General features: G+C 33.5%; 2 protein-coding genes and 1 pseudogene across 2 annotated transcripts; all 3 read left to right on the top strand.

The window, feature by feature from the left end:
- The first annotated feature begins 8,519 nt into the window (after positions 1-8,519).
- On the top strand, positions 8,520-12,059 carry LOC132062012 (G-type lectin S-receptor-like serine/threonine-protein kinase LECRK2). Its single transcript, XM_059454672.1, has 2 exons — positions 8,520-8,566; positions 11,057-12,059. The coding sequence occupies exons 1-2, from the start codon at positions 8,520-8,522 to the stop codon at positions 12,057-12,059; spliced, it is 1,050 nt and encodes a 349-aa protein (XP_059310655.1).
- On the top strand, positions 12,056-13,405 carry LOC132062006 (G-type lectin S-receptor-like serine/threonine-protein kinase LECRK1; annotated as a pseudogene).
- A 1,560-nt stretch (positions 13,406-14,965) lies between these two features.
- Positions 14,966-16,412, top strand: LOC132047285 (flavonol 3-sulfotransferase-like). Its single transcript, XM_059438286.1, has one exon. It carries the CDS (start codon positions 14,976-14,978, stop codon positions 15,942-15,944), a length of 969 nt encoding a protein of 322 aa, XP_059294269.1. The 5' UTR covers positions 14,966-14,975; the 3' UTR covers positions 15,945-16,412.
- Positions 16,413-18,026: the final 1,614 nt, after the last annotated feature.

Here is an 18,026-nt window from a genome sequence, read left to right as displayed (position 1 = left end):
AAACGGATGCACATGGCACTACTTATGAAATTTTTCCTAAAGTAATCAAGTCTTACCCTGTTGGTATTGGAATTGGACTTGGCCCAACACTTTCAGCTACTGATGGCCCAACATAAATTTCTTTTAGGGAGATTTACAAGAATGCCTTATGCCGTGGGCGGTCTTGTACTTTTGACATCACTGTGGTCCATAGATAAAACTTCAAGTTTAACAAGTTTTTACTTTTGATTTTCAAGATTTGCTCACGAGGCACGTGGTGTCAAAAGTTCAAGACCACCAATTTCCAAGGCCATTGGGTGTAATTTCCTGATCTCTTTACTTTCGGATGGCCCAATACATTGTATTTATTTATAGACAAACTTACAAATATAACTACCTTCTATGAGGATCTTACCATTAGTAGCTACTATTTTTCAAATTACAATTCGTAGCTTACTTTTAAGCAAAAGTTATGTATTTCGCGTGTATTTTGTGTATTCGCGCAGGGTTCGAACCTGGGCGGGTAGGGTGAGAGCCTCGCCCGATAACCATTTCAGTCACTCCAACTTTATGTGTTTTGGTGTAGCTACAAATGGTAATTTATTAAATCACTGTAGCTACTAAATATAAATAAATTAAAAGATAGTTATTATCAATAATTACCTCTTAGAAGAAGCTACACCAAGTAAAAATTCCTTATTTTATATCTATAATATTTTGTTGTATTTAGAGATATACGTAATTAGACCCCTTATTATAACAAAATACGCTACTATTCTATTAGTAAAATACAACGTAAATTCTTTACATAATATATACAAACTCCGACATAATCCACAAAATTAGGAGTTTAATTAAAGATATGCTCTTTATTCTTATCTTCCCGCAAATAGTTTTACAAAATCTAATTCAAGATCAGAAATGATATAGCTATAACGGTTGAAAGCTTTGGAGTTTCTTCTGTTGTGGGTTCTTCCCTTTCCAAATAAGAAGATAATGAAAAATTTAACTGCTTGTTGCTGAGAATTTGTTTTGGAATTAATTTTAAAGTTGAAAAGATGGATATCCATTATTTTGGTGATTAAAACGTGAAGAACCAGAGCTAGCTTCCATTAATGTAGCTTTGAAGCTGAAGTTCAGGTTTGTGAAATCAGAATCATTTTTGAGTAGTGTATATCTTAAGTCTGGGATGTAGACTTAGCTTGGTGAGGTTTTGGATCAGATTTCAGGTTGAACTTCGGTGTTGAAGAAGAATAGTCTCATGTGTGTCACTTGTTATATCAGGTGGGCAATTCCTTCTTTTGGGGTGGCCTTTAAATTTTGCCCCTCATATTTGCGGTCTTTAAGTTTTTCCCTTTGCTTGGATACCTGAGGTTCTGAGTTCGAATCCCCGCTCAGGTATAAAATAAAAAAAATAATTTCGCAAGGCAAGACTTGGAGGAGTGTATGCCGAATCCGGCATAAAGTCCTTAAGGAAAAACTAAAGTTATGCCGGAGGGGGCATAACTTTTCCTCAAGGCATAGTTTAGTTATGCCTTATGGGACAAAACTTTTCCTTAAGGAACTATGCCTTATGGGGCAGACTTTTAATCAAAGCATAACCAAAAGTATGCCCATAAGGCAGAACTTTTCCTTAAGGCATAGATTTTGCCTTATAAGGTAAACTTTTAGTTATGCTTTAAGAAAAAGTTCCGCCTTATGGGTCATACTTTTAGTTATATCTTATGGGACACATTTTTAGTTAAGGCATAACTAAAAGTATGGCCCATAAGGCGGAATTTTTCCTTAAGGCATAACTAAAAATTTGCCTTGAAAAGTAAAATATATATATATATATATATATATATATATATATATATATATATGTCTCAAGGCAAAGTCTGCCCCCTCCGGTATAACTTTAGTTTTTCCTTAAGGATTGTATGCCGGATCCGGCATATACTCCCCCTAGCCCTGCCTTACGAAATTATTTTTTTATTTTATGCCTGAGCGGGGGTTCGAACTCACAACCTCAAGTATCTAAGCGAAGGGCAAAACTTAAAGAACGCAAATATGAGGGTCAAAATTTAAAGACCACCCCAAAAGATGGGCAATCCGTGCAAAAAAATGTATCATATGTATGTCATGTGTATGTCATACTAGTGGTATTTGGCCCGTGATAAGCCCAGGCCCAAAACTAAGATTAAAAGTTACATTTATAATTACTTATAATTATTTTTTTAGCTTTTTTTTATATTAAGTAGTTGAAAAATTAGTTCGACAGTCTTTGCAAACTTTTTAAAAACAAAAGACTTAATATTTAAATTGAACAAAAGTATTTAAAAATTGAACATAGATTTCTTTTGTCCTTACTTTAGACTTCCTTTTACCTTCAAACATTTACATGACATAAAGTCTCTTATTTTATGTTATTTATTGAATTTTATTTAAATTTTAGATTTTGATAATTTCTTGAAATCCAACTTAGTTATAGCATATGCGTGATTAACAACATCCATTATGAACTATAATGTTTTCTTCGAAAAAGAAGAAAAATAATTTGGTTCTAGAGACATCAGTTATATGCTACATTTATTCTTTATTGAGATTTTGATGAGGTTACTTATAAAACAAAGATAACTTTTAAATAAAATTTTATACTTTACAATATTTGTAGATGTCAATTCATTTAAATTATACAAAGTATGTTAAAAATATGAAGAAAATCAATTCTTTTTCTCAATATAATTAAGCTTTCCTTTTACTTTCTAAAGTTATGTAATGAGAAAATGACATTTTTTCCTTTTGTTAGTTTAAGTGGAACATTATTTTATAAAATGTATATTTTGATTATTTTCTCAAACACAAATGAAGCTTCAATGCTGCATGATTCATTTAACCATGTTTCACTATGCTAACAAACATTGTCTAACATTTTTTACCCCCTCCCCCCCCCCTCCCAAAAAAAAAAAAAAATTAACGGTACTCAAAATCACAAAAAAACTTACTCCCTTTTATTATAAGTTGTTTGACATTACTACTGCTTGAAAAACTAAAAAATTATTTCATTAACTATATATTTTCAAAGATGTTCTCAACATTTTTAACTACTCCATCAAGTTTGGATTATAGTTTCCTTTTATGTAATTTTTAAAGTGTAAATTTATATTAAGAAATATATTTATGAATTCATACTGTGTAGTCAGAGGCGGAGGGAGGAAGGGTCAAGGGGTTCCGAACCCCTTTTGGCGAAAAATTACACTGTTTATATATGGTTAAAATTATTTTTTATGTATATATATTAGACGTTGAACCCCTTTGGCTTCTTTGTGTGTTTATTTTTTCATATTTGAACCCCTTTAGTGAAAATCCTGGCTTCACCACTACGCGTAGTACGCCTGACACTATTTTTTTTTGTAGATGAACGGAGTATAAGCTACAACATACATTGTTCATTATGTTATCATTTTAGAAACCATGTAATATTTAAGTACGCATGCATTTTAAAAAATAAAATATTAGAATATACCAAATAATATCTGAAAAAAGTTAATTTTGTTAAACATGAACGATATAGCTAATCAACGTACAAACCAACACAACACGGTGATGAAAAGATTCAAATATCAATATTGTTAACAAATAATTTAGATAAAAATAAACAAATTAGGTAACAATATCTAATTTAAACGAAGATCAATTTTATCTGTTAAATTTTTAAAGTTTCGCATTGGACAATTAAATTCAATTCTTGTGTGCAATACATATTTAAATTAAGGTAACTGCAAATTTGGTGCATTTTCCCATTCAAGTTACACGTACTGACATTTTTTTTTTTTTTTTTTTTTTTTTTTTTTTTTTTGTAATTGATACCATCACAGTTCACAATTTCTTATAAGTGTTTTAAGAGGTGCTTGAAATTTTCTAAATTTATCAAAATTGAGTGTGGCACCCTAAGTAATAAAGAAATATAGTAGGAGTAAAAATGTGGCATATGAAAAAAGTTAAAGTACATGTTACATCATCTTCAAAAAAGTTAGTCTGAGGAATTTTGTATTACCAAAAAAGACTTGAAAGTGCTTAATCTTTATATAACACCTTATAATAGATGAAGTAATAAAAGACAAATATGAGGGCAAATTTGCAAGAAAGAACCTCTTAGTTGGTAAGGCTTCATTGTAATGTAACTAAAGTCCCCAACTAAGTACTACAAAAAAGTTGGATTGACCCTTATATAATATAGTAATATATGCAACTTATATACCAATACCACAGGTATGACATGTATATAATAATACTAAGGCAAAATACAAAAATTGGCACCTAAAGTATCACCAAAAAGTCACTTTCACACCTTAACTATACTGGTGACTTATCTCCCCCTTCAACTACTTAAAAGTGAATTTATTTAACCCTTCCCACACCCCGACCCAGGTTGAATCAGGTGCGTTTGTGGCACTCGCCCTCTAAAGATGCCACGTGTTTAATGACTTAATTACTGTGCTAATTATATCAATTATTGCTAAAACTAATCAGCCCCATATTTTTACCCTTCTTCTTCATTTCAAAGACCACCTTCAAGCCACCCCCACCCCCACCCCCTAGACCCTCATTCTTCTTCATTTTTTCATCCTAACAATTATCTTTTTACTTGCAAAGTAATTTTGACTAACAAATCACCAACAAACAAAAATTTCCGATTCAAAATTGGTAACCCAACAACATTTTCGACTACCCATTTCAGATTTAAGAATTTGAAATGGTTCCAACTTCTGGAAATAATTTGTAATTTATCGGCATTGATTTTTTGCATAGTAATTCTAAGAGAAACAGGATTAGAATGAGAGATAGGAATAAGGTAGAAGATTGACTGGGAAAAAATGGAAGTTCGCCGAAGAAATTTTTCTAGATAAATTTTTCGGCCACATTTGTAGATGTTGTCCCTTTATAAAATATGAAATATGATCTCCTTCAGAAAAGAGGTATTTTGTGGGTGTTCATGGGCCATAGCAGTGGGTTGTCCTGTGTGGTGTGGACTTTGGAATGATTAATCAAATAATTTATCCTAATTTTTCAATCATTGCAGGAAAATGTATGATTGAATCGGCAAAAATGGAGTTCCGATGGTGAAGAAAGAGAATGAGAGTGAAGAAGAGTTGCACAAAAAAAAGGAAAAAGAAAAAGAAAGAAGTAGAGAAAAAAAAAATAGAGTAAACAAAAGATAAGAGGGCCCAACGCGCTAAGAATATACTTTTTTTTGCGCGGAGTGCCCTTCTTTTGGGCTGGTCTTTATAGTTTGCCCCTCATTTATGTCTTCTTTAAATTTTGCCCGCCGCCTCGTTTAATGAAAGTTTTTTGACGAAATTATCCTTACCCCATTAAAATCCTTTTTATTTCGTCATTTGCCCCTTTTTTTTTTTGCTTCTTCTTCCTCCTCTCGTTTTGTGTTTGTCTCATATGTTCTAAAACGTAGGTACGAATTTGGATCTTTTGCTCGTTTCAATATTTGTTTTTATGTTAAATTGTTATTTGTTGAATTAATATCTTTGTCTTCATCATTTTTTATATTTAATTGATCCTTTTTTATTTAAAATGATAATGTCTTGTTATAGTGTCTGTATGATTTTTTGAACTTTAGTTTCATTCCCCATGTATATATTTTAGTTTTTTGAATGTCGTATTATGAATGTCGTAATATGTTTTAGTTGATTTTGATATGTGTTTTGGTTTTCTCTTTGTTGAATCATTGAAGTTTTGCTCGTGAATCGTTGTTTTATGTTGTTGCCGCTTCGTTTTTATTTAATAATCTGGTTTTTGTGAAGAATGTGTTTGTTTGAGGCAACATATATGCCTGGTCCTAAGAGTTATTGATTTTTGAAACTGGTTATGTTGTTCTCCGATAAAGTTATGCTTGTTCCGGCATAACTTCATGAATTAAGTTAATTTATGTGTGCTTGGTTTTATGGTGTTTTCTTGTTAATAATTTTGATTTTTATGCAATCTTATGTGTTTTTGGTGTTGTTTTGTTAATAATGTTTTGTTTTGGTTATGAAAAATGAAAGTTTGCCTCTCACGGCATACTTTGTAATTTTGTAAAAGCTATGCTTAAGTTCTGTGATAAAGTTATGCTTGTTCCGCATAACTTCATGAATTAAGTTAATTTATGTGTGCTTGATTTTTTGGTGTTGTCTTGTTAATAATGTTTTTGTTTTGCTTATGAAAATGAAAGTTGCCTCTAACAACATACTTTGTTCTTTTGTAAAGTAAACTTCTGCCTCCTCCGGATACTTTTCTAGTTCTAAACACTTGCGTAAATTTTTATTTTGCTCATGAAAATAAAAGTTTGCCTCTAACAGAGATACTTTGTTCTTTTGTAAATGAACTTCTGCCCCCTCCGACGTACTTGTCTAATTCTTAACGCTTGTGTACTTTTTTATTTTGCTTATGAAAATGAAAGTTGCCTCTAACAAAGATACTTTGTTCTTTTGTAAAGTAAACTTCGCCTCATCCGGATACTTTTCTAGTTTTTAACACTTGTATACTTGATGTTTTGCTTATGAAAATGAAAGTTTACCTCTAACAAAGATAATTTGTTCTTTTGTAAGTGAACCTTTCCGCCCTCCTACAGACTTGTCTAATTCTTAACACTTGCGTACTTTTTTATTTTGCTTATGAAAATGAAAGTTGCCTCTAACAAGATACTTTGTTCTTTTGTAAAGTAAACTTCTCGCCTCATCCGCATACTTTTCTAGTTCTTAACACTTGTATACTTGATGTTTTGCTTATGAAAATGAAAGTTTGCCTCTAACAAGATAATTTGTTCTTCGTCATTTTTTATATTTAATTGATCCTTTTTTATTTAAAATTATAGTGTTTTGTTATAGTGTCTCTACGATTTTTTCAACTTTAGTTTCGTTCCCATGTATATATTTTGATTTTTTGAATGTCGTATTATGAATGTCGTAATATGTTTAGCCCGATTTTGATATGCGTTTTGGTTTTCTCTTTGTTGAATCTTTGAAGTTTTGCTCGTGAACAACTTTTTATGTTGTTACCGCTCGTTTTTGTTTAATAATCTCGATTTTTGTGAAGAATGTGTTTGTCTGAGGCAACATATGCCGGGTCCGCAGAGTTTATGATTTTTTGAAACTAAAGTTATGTCGGCTCCGATAAAGTTATGCTTATTCCGGCATAACTTCATGAATTAAGTTAATTTATGTGTCTTGATTTTTTGGTATTGTCTTGTTAATAATTTTGATTTTTATGCAATCTTATGTGTTATTGGTGTTGTTTTGTTAATAATATTTTGTTTTGGTTATAGAAACTGAAAGTTTGCCTCTCACGGCATACTTTGTAATTTTTTAAAGTGAACTTCGCCCTCCCTCAGACTTGTCTAATTCTTAACACTTGTGTATTTTTTTGTTTTGGTTATGAAAATGAAAGTTTGCCTCTCACGGCATACTTTATAATTTTTTAAAGTGAACTTAACTTCCGCTCCCAGACTTGTCTAATTCTTAACACTTGTGTATTTTTTTATTTTGCTTATGAAAATGAAAGTTTGCCGCTAACAAAGATACTTTGTTCTTTTGTAAAGAGAACTTCTCCGCTCCTCCTCACAGCATTTGTCTAATTCTTAACACTTGTGTACTTTTTTATTTTGCTTATGAAAATAAAAGTTGCCTCTAACAAGATACTTTGTTCTTTTGTAAAGTGAACTTCGCTCCTCGGGCATACTTTTCTAGTTCTTAACACTTGCGTAAATTTTTGTTTTCTCATGAAAATGAAAGTTTGCCTCTAATAGATACTTGCCTCTAATAGCATACTTTGTTCTTTTATAAAAGTGAAATTCCCGCCCTCCCAAGATACTTGTCTAATTCTTAACACTTGTGTGTAATTTTTTATTTTGCTTATGAAAATGAAAGTTGCCTATAACAAAGATACTTGTTCTTTTGTAAAGTGAACTTCTCCTCGCCTCCTCCGACATACTTTTCTAGTTCTTAACACTTGCATAAATTTTTGTTTTGCTCATAAAAATGAAAGTTTGCCGCTAACGCATACTTTGTTCTTTTCTAATGTAAACTTCGCTCCTCCCAAGATACTTGTCTAATTCTTAATACTTGTGTATTTTTTTTTATTTTGCTTATGAAAATGAAATTTGCCTCTGTGGCAAAGATACTTTGTTCTTTTGTAAAGTAAACTTCTCGCCTCCTCCGACATACTTGTTCGAACTTTGCCTCGATTATTTTTTGTCAACCCGTTACTATAATTTCAAGTCTAAGTCATTGAGCATTGTATACTAATCAAATGGAACGTATAAACTAATAAAAATCAGAACAAAGCAATAAATTTGATCAATTCTATGTTGTTGAGTAAAATTATGATTCGCAATGTTGAATCTCAACTGCATATCAGTTGTTTAGTTCATAGAAGATGATTTGTTGTTATTTTCAAATATTAACAAATCTAAACTTAATAAAGCATGAAATTGAGTTGAATTACATTCAATTGAAACGCTATATATTATATATTTTATCTTTTTCGATGTTGTAGCAAAGAAATCAATGGAGATTTCTCCGGTGAAATGTTGGAACGATGGAACGATTGAAAGGTTTGTTGTTGAAATGATGGATAGGTTTAATTGGATGTTTGGGGTTCATTACGGACTTTTAGATTTTTATATGTTATGGTAGGGATAGTAAAGTTTTTTTATTATCTTTTAAACCTTAAAGGCAAATATTAAAGACCACGCATTACGGGGGCAAAAATTAAAGACCAGCGCATTTGAAGGGCATTCGCGCCAATTGCCCAAGAATATACGCGCCTGGGTCGGGGTGTGGAAAGTGTTAAATAAATTCACTTTTTAGTAGTTGAAAGGGGAAATAGGTCACCAGTATAGTTAAGATGTGAAAGTGATTTTTTGGTGATATTTAAGTGTCAATTTATGTATTTTGCCTAATACTAATACACATGACATATAGATGATATACCCATGAGAAATAGTAATATACATGTGACATACGGGGCATTCTTCACAATTTTTTTTTTTTTATATCAAAACGAATTCGAATCAGTTCTAAAATGTTGTCAAACTTCAAATCCACTTCCCCAAACTATTTCCAACAAGATTGAGCAACACCCAATTGATTTTCAACACAATATTTTGAGTTCAATTGAAACCTAATTCGAAGCTTTAGCTTGACATAATGGCAGCAGAACTGTATCTCTTTATTTCAAATTCGACTTTCCATTAGAGAATATCTAGTGTAATCGGTTTAATTAATAAGATAAATTTCTCACTTCAGAACTCAAACATGAAACTCGTCATAATCTATCTCGAATTTCTTTTAATGTATGATGAACCAACAAAGTGGTTTTGAGTTAAATACAAATGAATTGGTGGGTGAGAAAAAATTAGGAAGATTGGGAGCGATAAGTCTATCAAAATCAGATTCTAAAATCAACGAATACAATGGTTGGCTTAAATGACTACAAAATGAAAAGTATTGTTGTGTTGGATAATTGTTTGAAAATGCATATCAAAATTTAATTAGTGATCCTAAATCGTCAAGTGGTCCCTTGTATTTTTCATTTTTTGGCACCATAAATACAGATAGGGAGCAGAATATTCTAGACTCACATTTAATTTCTCCTGTTGATTCTTTAGTTTATGTGGGTTGCGTCCTGAAGATTCCATTGTACATTTTGACAATTTTAGAGGTTCTGGATTGGTCCTAAGTTTGTTTTGTCCTGTTTGGTTTGTATACCATGTTAAGTTACTTTTGAGATAATCGGTGACTTGGTCACTTGGCTGGATGATATGTACACTTATATGAGATCTCCTTACATGTATGTGTATATCAAGTCATGTAGTACACAATTTTATAAAATAATATGAAAATTACTATTAAAATAAAGCTTTGAGTAAATAATTATACATGAAAAATAATATACACACCCTGAATGATTAATGTAAATTATCGTATGGTTATTTCCTAATCCCGCCTTGCAATTTCATGTAGCTTGCAACACTATGGAGATTTTTATGTTCGTTGCATAAAGCCTAATAAAGGAACTAGAATTTAATCATTTTTTAGGAGCTATGGTTCTAACTTCACTTACTAATTTGAGGACTGCATAATCCTTCTGAATCAATCTCAGATACCCCAATGAAACAAAAGAAAAAGATGCATATGAATATATACGTGCTTCTCAATAATGTCAAGTGTTCCACATCGACCGACGGAATTATTGTTTCCTTATATGATTTTGGAAAATCTTCACCTCATGATCGGTTGAGTTAGTCCCAAGGTTCATTTACTTAACACTAATTTTGCCATTTCAATGATTTAGTAAAGATAACATGGAACCAGAGCCAACTAACATATGTTACTTTAGCCTTCCTAAGCAAAACTTAGCTTATTTAGTTTGTTTATTTTGTTTATGCTTCATCCTCTAATATCATACTATTTTCTAATTCGTTCATTGAATCCAAGATTTTCTGTATGCATCATAGGAAAAATAACCAGAAAGAAAGAACAAAATTTTCCTTAGCATTTATCAGCTATAGTACTCAAAGACTTTTCAAGCTTTATTGGTTTGATGCTTCAGTCACGCAACTTTTCCCAACTAGTCTATTGTAACCAAATCCTAATTAACATCATGCATAAAAGTCTATAGTCGTTTCTGTGACTTGACTTACCACACTTCATAAACTATTCCTGAGAGCATTATAATATGCAAGTCTCAATTTTCAGTACCATAAAAAACTGTTTTTTCCTTTCATTTGTATCTCTCATTGCTGATTCTTGATATTTTCTTGTGTAACAATGGTTTTTGGAAAATCTTGTTATGGTGTGTGTTAATACAATTTATCTTTATATGCTCTCTTTCTCAAGAAATTGTAAATATTATTCCTCTTGGTTCCAACATCACAGCTGGCAAATAATTCTATACCAAATTGTACCAGCAATTATAGTGCAAAATACTACATGGAGGAAAAGTGTCACCCATCTAGAGAATTTGCTTTTGGTTTCTATCCTCTTAGATGAATACTGGACTCTTCCTTGTTGGCATTTGGTTTGATAAAATCCCCAAGCAGAAAACTCTCGTATGGTCACAAGCCAAGTATATGGATAGATGATCCAGTTCGTGCTGGATCAAAGGTTAATCTAACGCTGAGCAGACACCTTGTGTTGACAGACACTAATGGGACAAAGTTTGTTCTGTACAATGGCACAGGCGCAAGTCATGCAGCTATGCAAGATGATGGAAATTTTGTCCTGACAAATTCATCCTCAGGAGTCATGTGGGAAAGCTTTGATTTCCCAACGGATACTATTTTGCCTGGTCAAGTTCTTGTTATGGGGCAGAAGCTATTTTCTAATGCCAATGGAACAGTTGATTACTCGACGGGGAAGTACAGATTAGAGATGCAGATGGATGGGAATGTGGTCTTGTCTGCATATAGAATTCCTGATTTGGGCTACTGGAACTCTTGGACTAAAGACAACACTAGTGTTAGTCTAGTCTTCAATAAGACCACAGCTAATATGTTCGTTTTGAATGGAAGCTCAACAATATACAGCATGACAGCAGACTTGCCTTCTTCAGTTCAAGGTTATTACCACAGAGCTATAATAACTGACAAGGGAGATTTCCAACAGCTCTACCGCAGCAAAGTAAATGGGAACGGATGGTCTGTTGCATGGCAAGCTGTCCCACAACCTTGCACTGTGAATAACATTTGCAGTGTATATGGCTTCTGTCAGTCATCTGATAATAAGGAAATAAATTGTAGTTGCTTGCCAGGCTATTCTCCTAAGGATCGATATGATACATCTAAAGGATGTAATCCAAATGAGGTGAAAGTTTTCTGTGATTCAAATTCTTCACCTTCGGATGTTTCTATTGAGAGACAAGCTAATGCTGATTTCCCTAATAGTGATTTTTCAGAACTAGAAAGGGTGTTTCAAGTTGATGAGGAGATTTGCAGGCAGGAATTGTTAAATGATTGTCTTTGTGAGGCAGCTGTGTTGACTGATACAACATGTTACAAGAAGAGGATGCCTATACAGAAGTTATTCCTGATACAAATAACATGATTGCATTCCTTAAAATTAGTAACTCTTTGGCCTGTCAAAACAAAAAGCACTCTGTCTCGAAGGGTGTTTTGGTAGCAAGTGTGACAGTATGTGCAGTACTTGCTCCCCTTTTTTCAGAAATTGCAATATATTATCACCCTTTTGTGCAGAAATATAGACATGCCAAAAACCCTCCAAAAAGAAAGCCAATTGAGCTGAGTTTAAGGCATTTTTATACCAGCAGCTGCGCGAAGCCACGAATGGTTTCAAGAATAAATTAGGCCAAGGAGCTTCTGGTGGTGTTTATAGCGGAATTCTCAAATTAGAGAATGAAGAGGTTGAAGTTGCTGTGAAGCAATTGGCAAATGGCACTGAACAAGGTGAAGAAGATAAAGAATTTTTGGCTGAAGTGAGAGTTATAGGCCTAACACATCACAAGAATCTGGTTCGTTTGTTAGGCTTCTGCAACGAAAAGAATCATAGGCTTCTTGTTTATGAACTAATTAGAAATGGAGCTGTGTCAAATTTCATCTTCTGCGATGGACAAAGACCAAGCTGGAAGCTAAGAAGTGACATAGTAATTGGAATTGCTAGAGGCCTGTTGTACTTGCATGAAGAGTGTGTGAACTAGATCATTCATTGTGACATTAAGCCACAAAATGTCCTTCTTGACAAGAACTACACTGCCAAAATTGCAGATTTTGGTCTTGCAAAGCTTCTTATGAAAGATCAGACGCGAACAAGCACGAATTTTAGAGGAACAATGGGTTATATGGCACCAGAATGGCTAAAAAACGTGCCCGTCACAACCAAAGTTGATATCTACAGCTTCGGTGTATTGTTGTTTGAGATTATTTTCTGCCAAAGGCACATGGACTTGAACCCAATTGGCGAAGCAAACGAAGAGATTGAGTGATCTTAGTGGATTGGGTTCTTCATTGTGGGAGAAATGAGATGTTGAAAAATGATGCTAATCATGCTGACGAAATTATGCGTGATTTTCACAATTTTGAGAGGATGACTATGATTGGGCTATGGTGCTTGTGTCCTGAACCAAATCTTAGACCATTTGCAGCAAAGCTTGTTCAGATGTTGGAAGGAACTATAGAAGTAGATGTGCCTCCTATGGTTGATTCAAACATGTATTGAAGTAGTATTTGTTGTATTGTTTTAAATTTCTTGTATTAGTCAAAAAATTAAGTGAAGTAGTATTTGTTGTATTGTTTTAAATTTCTTGTATTAGTCAAACAATTAAGTGCTAATCTGCATATAAGATTTAAAACAGATTGAAGATCTTCTCCATTCTTAACTCTCATGATGGTGAAAACATTTGAAAAGAACGAAGAAAATTAGCAAATACTTTAGGCCGAGGGACGGATATCTTGCTTTGTTTAAGGAGATTTCAAGTCCATTGCATAAAATCTTCACTGTTCTAACAGTAATACGAGTATTCTTTATTCGTCCCCTCTCGGAGAACAAATTATCAGCTGACAACATCATATGACTCAAACGAAACTCTAGACTAGTTGTTAAGTACAAAGCTCCACTACGAGGAACACCTTAATAAGTAATGTTGTCTTTTTTGCAGTGAATATGTTGGAGACTTAAGATTGTTTTCTTTCTCACAACTCTATTTTTGCACATTTTTTCAGTCACTAGGCCTAGTTAATATCAATATTTTCCTTTTGTCAAATTTTTACTGCTGCAATCAAGAAAATGAACTTTTGCCCCACTTTAAAAGGCTGTTTAAATGGCATTAAGAATGAGAAATTTGACGAAGCCCAATCAATGTGACACTGTCGGATGTCAAGGTACCAACATCAACTGGTCCACATGTCTTACACTAGATGTTAAATTCCATTTATATAATGTATGACTGATATCATCAGAATCTAATTCTCAATCTTTTTGTTGTTTTCCACCATACTTTTCAAATCTAACATTACTAAAATAGACCAAAAAAGTTATTTGTAACCATAGTCTATAAAAAAACTCTCCACTCAACCAACACAGTAACAAATGTTAGATTAAACAAAGAATCATAATTGAATGAAACAAGAAACAATTTACAACGATGATGGCATTAAGCATATTGAAATTACTGGTTAGAAAGTTGACAGATGAAAATTAAGTAGACCGTTGAGTATATGAAATAGTAAATCTCCTTTGTTTTCCTTCCCAAAGTCCTATAAAATGTAGCGAGAATTTCTACTCCTTTGCTCAATTAACTCATAATGGAAAGCTTCTCTTTATTCACAAATAGTGTCACCAAAGATAACCAGCAACTTCCTGATATAGTAATCTCTGATCTTCCAAAAGAAAGAGGTTGGATTACTGAGTACATTCACCCATACAAAGGCTTTTGGTATGCCACTCAAGTTCTTCAAGGTCTTATAGCTCTTCAAGATAACCACTTTAAGCTAAAACCAACTGATGTCTTACTAGCGAGTTACCCAAAATCTGGTACCACATGGCTCCAGGCCCTTCTTTTTGCCATTACAAATAGACCAAAGTCCTATGTGGTGTCCACCTCAGAGTTGTCAGTGCCATGTCATATCTCATGTCCACCATGGACAATTTTAACGGAAGAGGGGTATATTTGAACTCAAAGTATAACAGAGGGGTATATTTGGACTCAAAGTATAACGAAAAGGGTATATTTGGACCCAAAGTATAACAAGGGGTATGTTTAACCCTTTTCTGATAGTACATGGGTATATTTGACCCTTTTCCGAAAAAAGAATCGTAATTAATGAAACAAGAAACAATTTACAAAGACGATGGCATTAAGCATATTGAAATTACTGGTTAGAAAGTTGACAGATAAAAAATTAAGCTGACAGTTGAGTATATGAAATAGTAAATCTCTTTTGTTTTCTTCCCAAAGTCCTATAAAATGTAGCAAGAATTTCTACTCCTTGGCTCAATTAGCTCATAATGGAAAGCTCCTCTTTATTCACAAATAGTGCCACCAAAGATAACCAGCAACTACCTGATATAGTAATCTCTGATCTTCCAAAAGAAAGAGGTTGGCTTACTGAGTACATTCACCCATACAAAGGCTTTTGGTATGCCACTCCAGTTCTTCAAGGTCTTATAGCTCTTCAAGATAACCACTTTAAGCTAAAACCAACTGATGTCTTACTAGCTAGTTACCCAAAATCTGGTACCACATGGCTCAAGGCCCTTCTTTTTGCCATTACAAATAGACCACAATATGATTTTAATACACACCCTTTGCTCTCTTCAAATCCACATGAGTTAGTACCTCATTTAGAGTCCTATGCATTTAAGTACCCAACAAATCCAATACCAAATTCTTCTCTAATGCATACACATCTTGCCTTCAATTCTTTACCAGTAACTGATGGCTCCTCCAAGTGCAAAATAGTGTACATTTTTCGCGATGCGAAAGACGTGTTAGCTTCTTTCTGGTATTTTATTCAAAAATTAAGACCCAAGGATCTTCCATTCATTTCTCTACCAGAAGCTTTTGACCAATTTAGTAAAGGGTATTCACCCTTTGGTCCATTTTGGGATCATGTAATGGGATATTATAAAGCCAGCTTAGAATTTCCAAAGATGATTTATTTCTTGAAGTATGAGGACTTGAAGAAAGATCCAAAGTTTCATGCAAAGAGATTAGCTGAGTTCTTGGAAAAGCCATTTTCTTTAAAGGAAGAAAGTGAAGGCAGTGTAGAGAAAATAATAGAGCTTTGTAGCTTTGAGAAGCTGAGCAACTTGGAAGTGAATAAAGAGGGTACACACACTGATTTTCTTTTCCCTACTATTGCAAACAACATATTTTTCAGACAAGGGAAAGTAGGTGATTCCAAGAACCATCTTTCAAAGGAAATGATTGAGGTTCTTGATGAGATGACAAAGCAAAAGTTGGGTTTGATTTAACTAAATCTATCTCTCAGCAGCAAAATGGTAAATGGATTGAGTCAAACCAGAAACATATATGGTAACTAGCATGATTTTCTTAGTAAGAAAATTGTCCAATAAATTGAGGTTCCTTTTAGTCTTTTTTTTCATGATTGTTGTTGTTCTTGATTCCAATATACGTGGTTTTTCGTCCGGTGAATCATTTCTGGTTTGAGAAGTTTTAAGTTTGCAAAGAGACTTCTTTTTGTCTCGCAAATTGTAGACCCATATTCTAACACTTTCGGATCCACCTTTTGTGAAAATATAATTCATCATTCATAACCCCTACAACATAATAGAAGGACTAAATTAGATTCCTAATACTAAAGGGACTATTATGTAATTAACTAAAGTTGCCAAATACCTCCATACACAAATCCCCCTTAAAACAAATTTGTCCACAAAGTTGAGATGAAAAATGGACAGTGTATGTCATGATAACTTAACACACTTGAAATGGCATTCCCAGGGAGCATTTTGAGTTTGTGCTTTCAAAACTCTTGCTTGACAAAGTCATATTCCATGGAGAACACAACAAGAGCAGGGACAACACTGTTTATTCCAGTATTAATAAGATTCTTGTCTATAACCTTGTCAGCTAGCACACCATGAAAAAAGTTGAAATGCCTGCGAGTTTTCTCCAATCAATGTGACACAGATGTCAAGGTACCAACATCAACTGATAGGTCCACGTGTCTTACACTGAATGTTAAATTCCATTTTTTCTTTGTATCTTTATTTTATTGTCTTCTCCAGCTACCTCTTTTGGCAATTAAATGGAAGTTTTATTAATTTTCATGAAACAGTACAAAACAAATACAATCACTTCAGCAACTACCTTCTTCTTCATTGCCACAACCTTATCTCCATTTACACTTCATTGCAATTTCTAAGTTCTGCTACACGCATTTCTTGGCTTTTGGGCTTAATGCCTTTGTAAATGTGTTAGATTTCTGTGGCTGCATCTCTAATTTTTTTGCGAATAAGCTCAGATCTCATAGGTGGAGAAATCGAGTTCTAGTGAAGGAAAAAAAAAAATAAACACAAATTTGTCCAAAGAAGCTCAAATCTCATAAATGGGGAATCGTTAAAGCCAAAGAAATAAGGAAGAGAAGAGTTTAGAACGAAAAAAGAAAAAGAAAAAAACAGAAACAGAGCAAGATTCGTAAAATGGAGAGAAAGCTTGGAAATGGTGGAAGTGGGTTTCTAAGAATACAGGGTTGAAAAGAATTTTAAAAAAATTGAATTGTGGCTTTTGAAAGAAGAAAGAAGAAAAAAGATGAAAAAATACAAGAATACAAAAAAGAAAATGTACGCGTACAGTTGTGAAAATTTTCACAACTGCTACTGAAAATTCACTCCAACACACCTTAAATCTCAACCAAACAGCACCAAATATCAAATTCGAAATCTTCTCGGTGTTCCGGTTCTTTTGATATCTTACCCACTCGAAATGGAGCTCGTTCGCGGCAACCCGAAAATTCGATCTTGAAGCTTTGAGCTTCAACAATGGCGGACAGATATGTTCTTCATCAAATTTCGATTTCCGGTGAAGGGTAGTTTCCAAGTGGGTCCTCATAGCCGAAGAGGATTTGTTTTCAAGAATTGAGAAAATGGAAAAATAGGGAATAAAGGAGAACATTGGAAGGAGATGGTGGAACTGGAAAAATGGAGCAGAAAAGAAGAAAATCCGGTTTGCATGCAGAAAGACCAGCTTTTGACAATAAATCCAATGAATACTTGCACTGGGTTTCAAAACTCTTTGCGACCTCAACTTGGAACGACATAGATCAAAGGGTCGTTCATTAGCCCTACTAGTCAAATACAGGAAAAAGAGGGATGGATTTCGACCTTGCTTTTTTAGCTCTCAGGCTAGCTTTAGAAGTTCGGCCCGGTTTTTTTGGTGTCGTAGGGGCTGATTGACCTTTCTAACGCATATTCAGTCGTAGCGGCATGGCCCCACTGATTTGTTTCGAAGAAGTGAATTCTGAGGTGGCATATGAATTTTCAACAAGTTGAGGTGGCTCTGACAAGGCATTAACTTGGTGCGTGTGTAATGCA

This window comes from Lycium ferocissimum, chromosome 1 (genome assembly GCF_029784015.1).
Source record: "Lycium ferocissimum isolate CSIRO_LF1 chromosome 1, AGI_CSIRO_Lferr_CH_V1, whole genome shotgun sequence".
In the NCBI taxonomy this organism is placed as follows: Eukaryota; Viridiplantae; Streptophyta; class Magnoliopsida; order Solanales; family Solanaceae; genus Lycium; species Lycium ferocissimum.
Note: the sequence above shows the minus strand (reverse complement) of the source record. Positions and strands in the feature narration are given on the sequence as shown.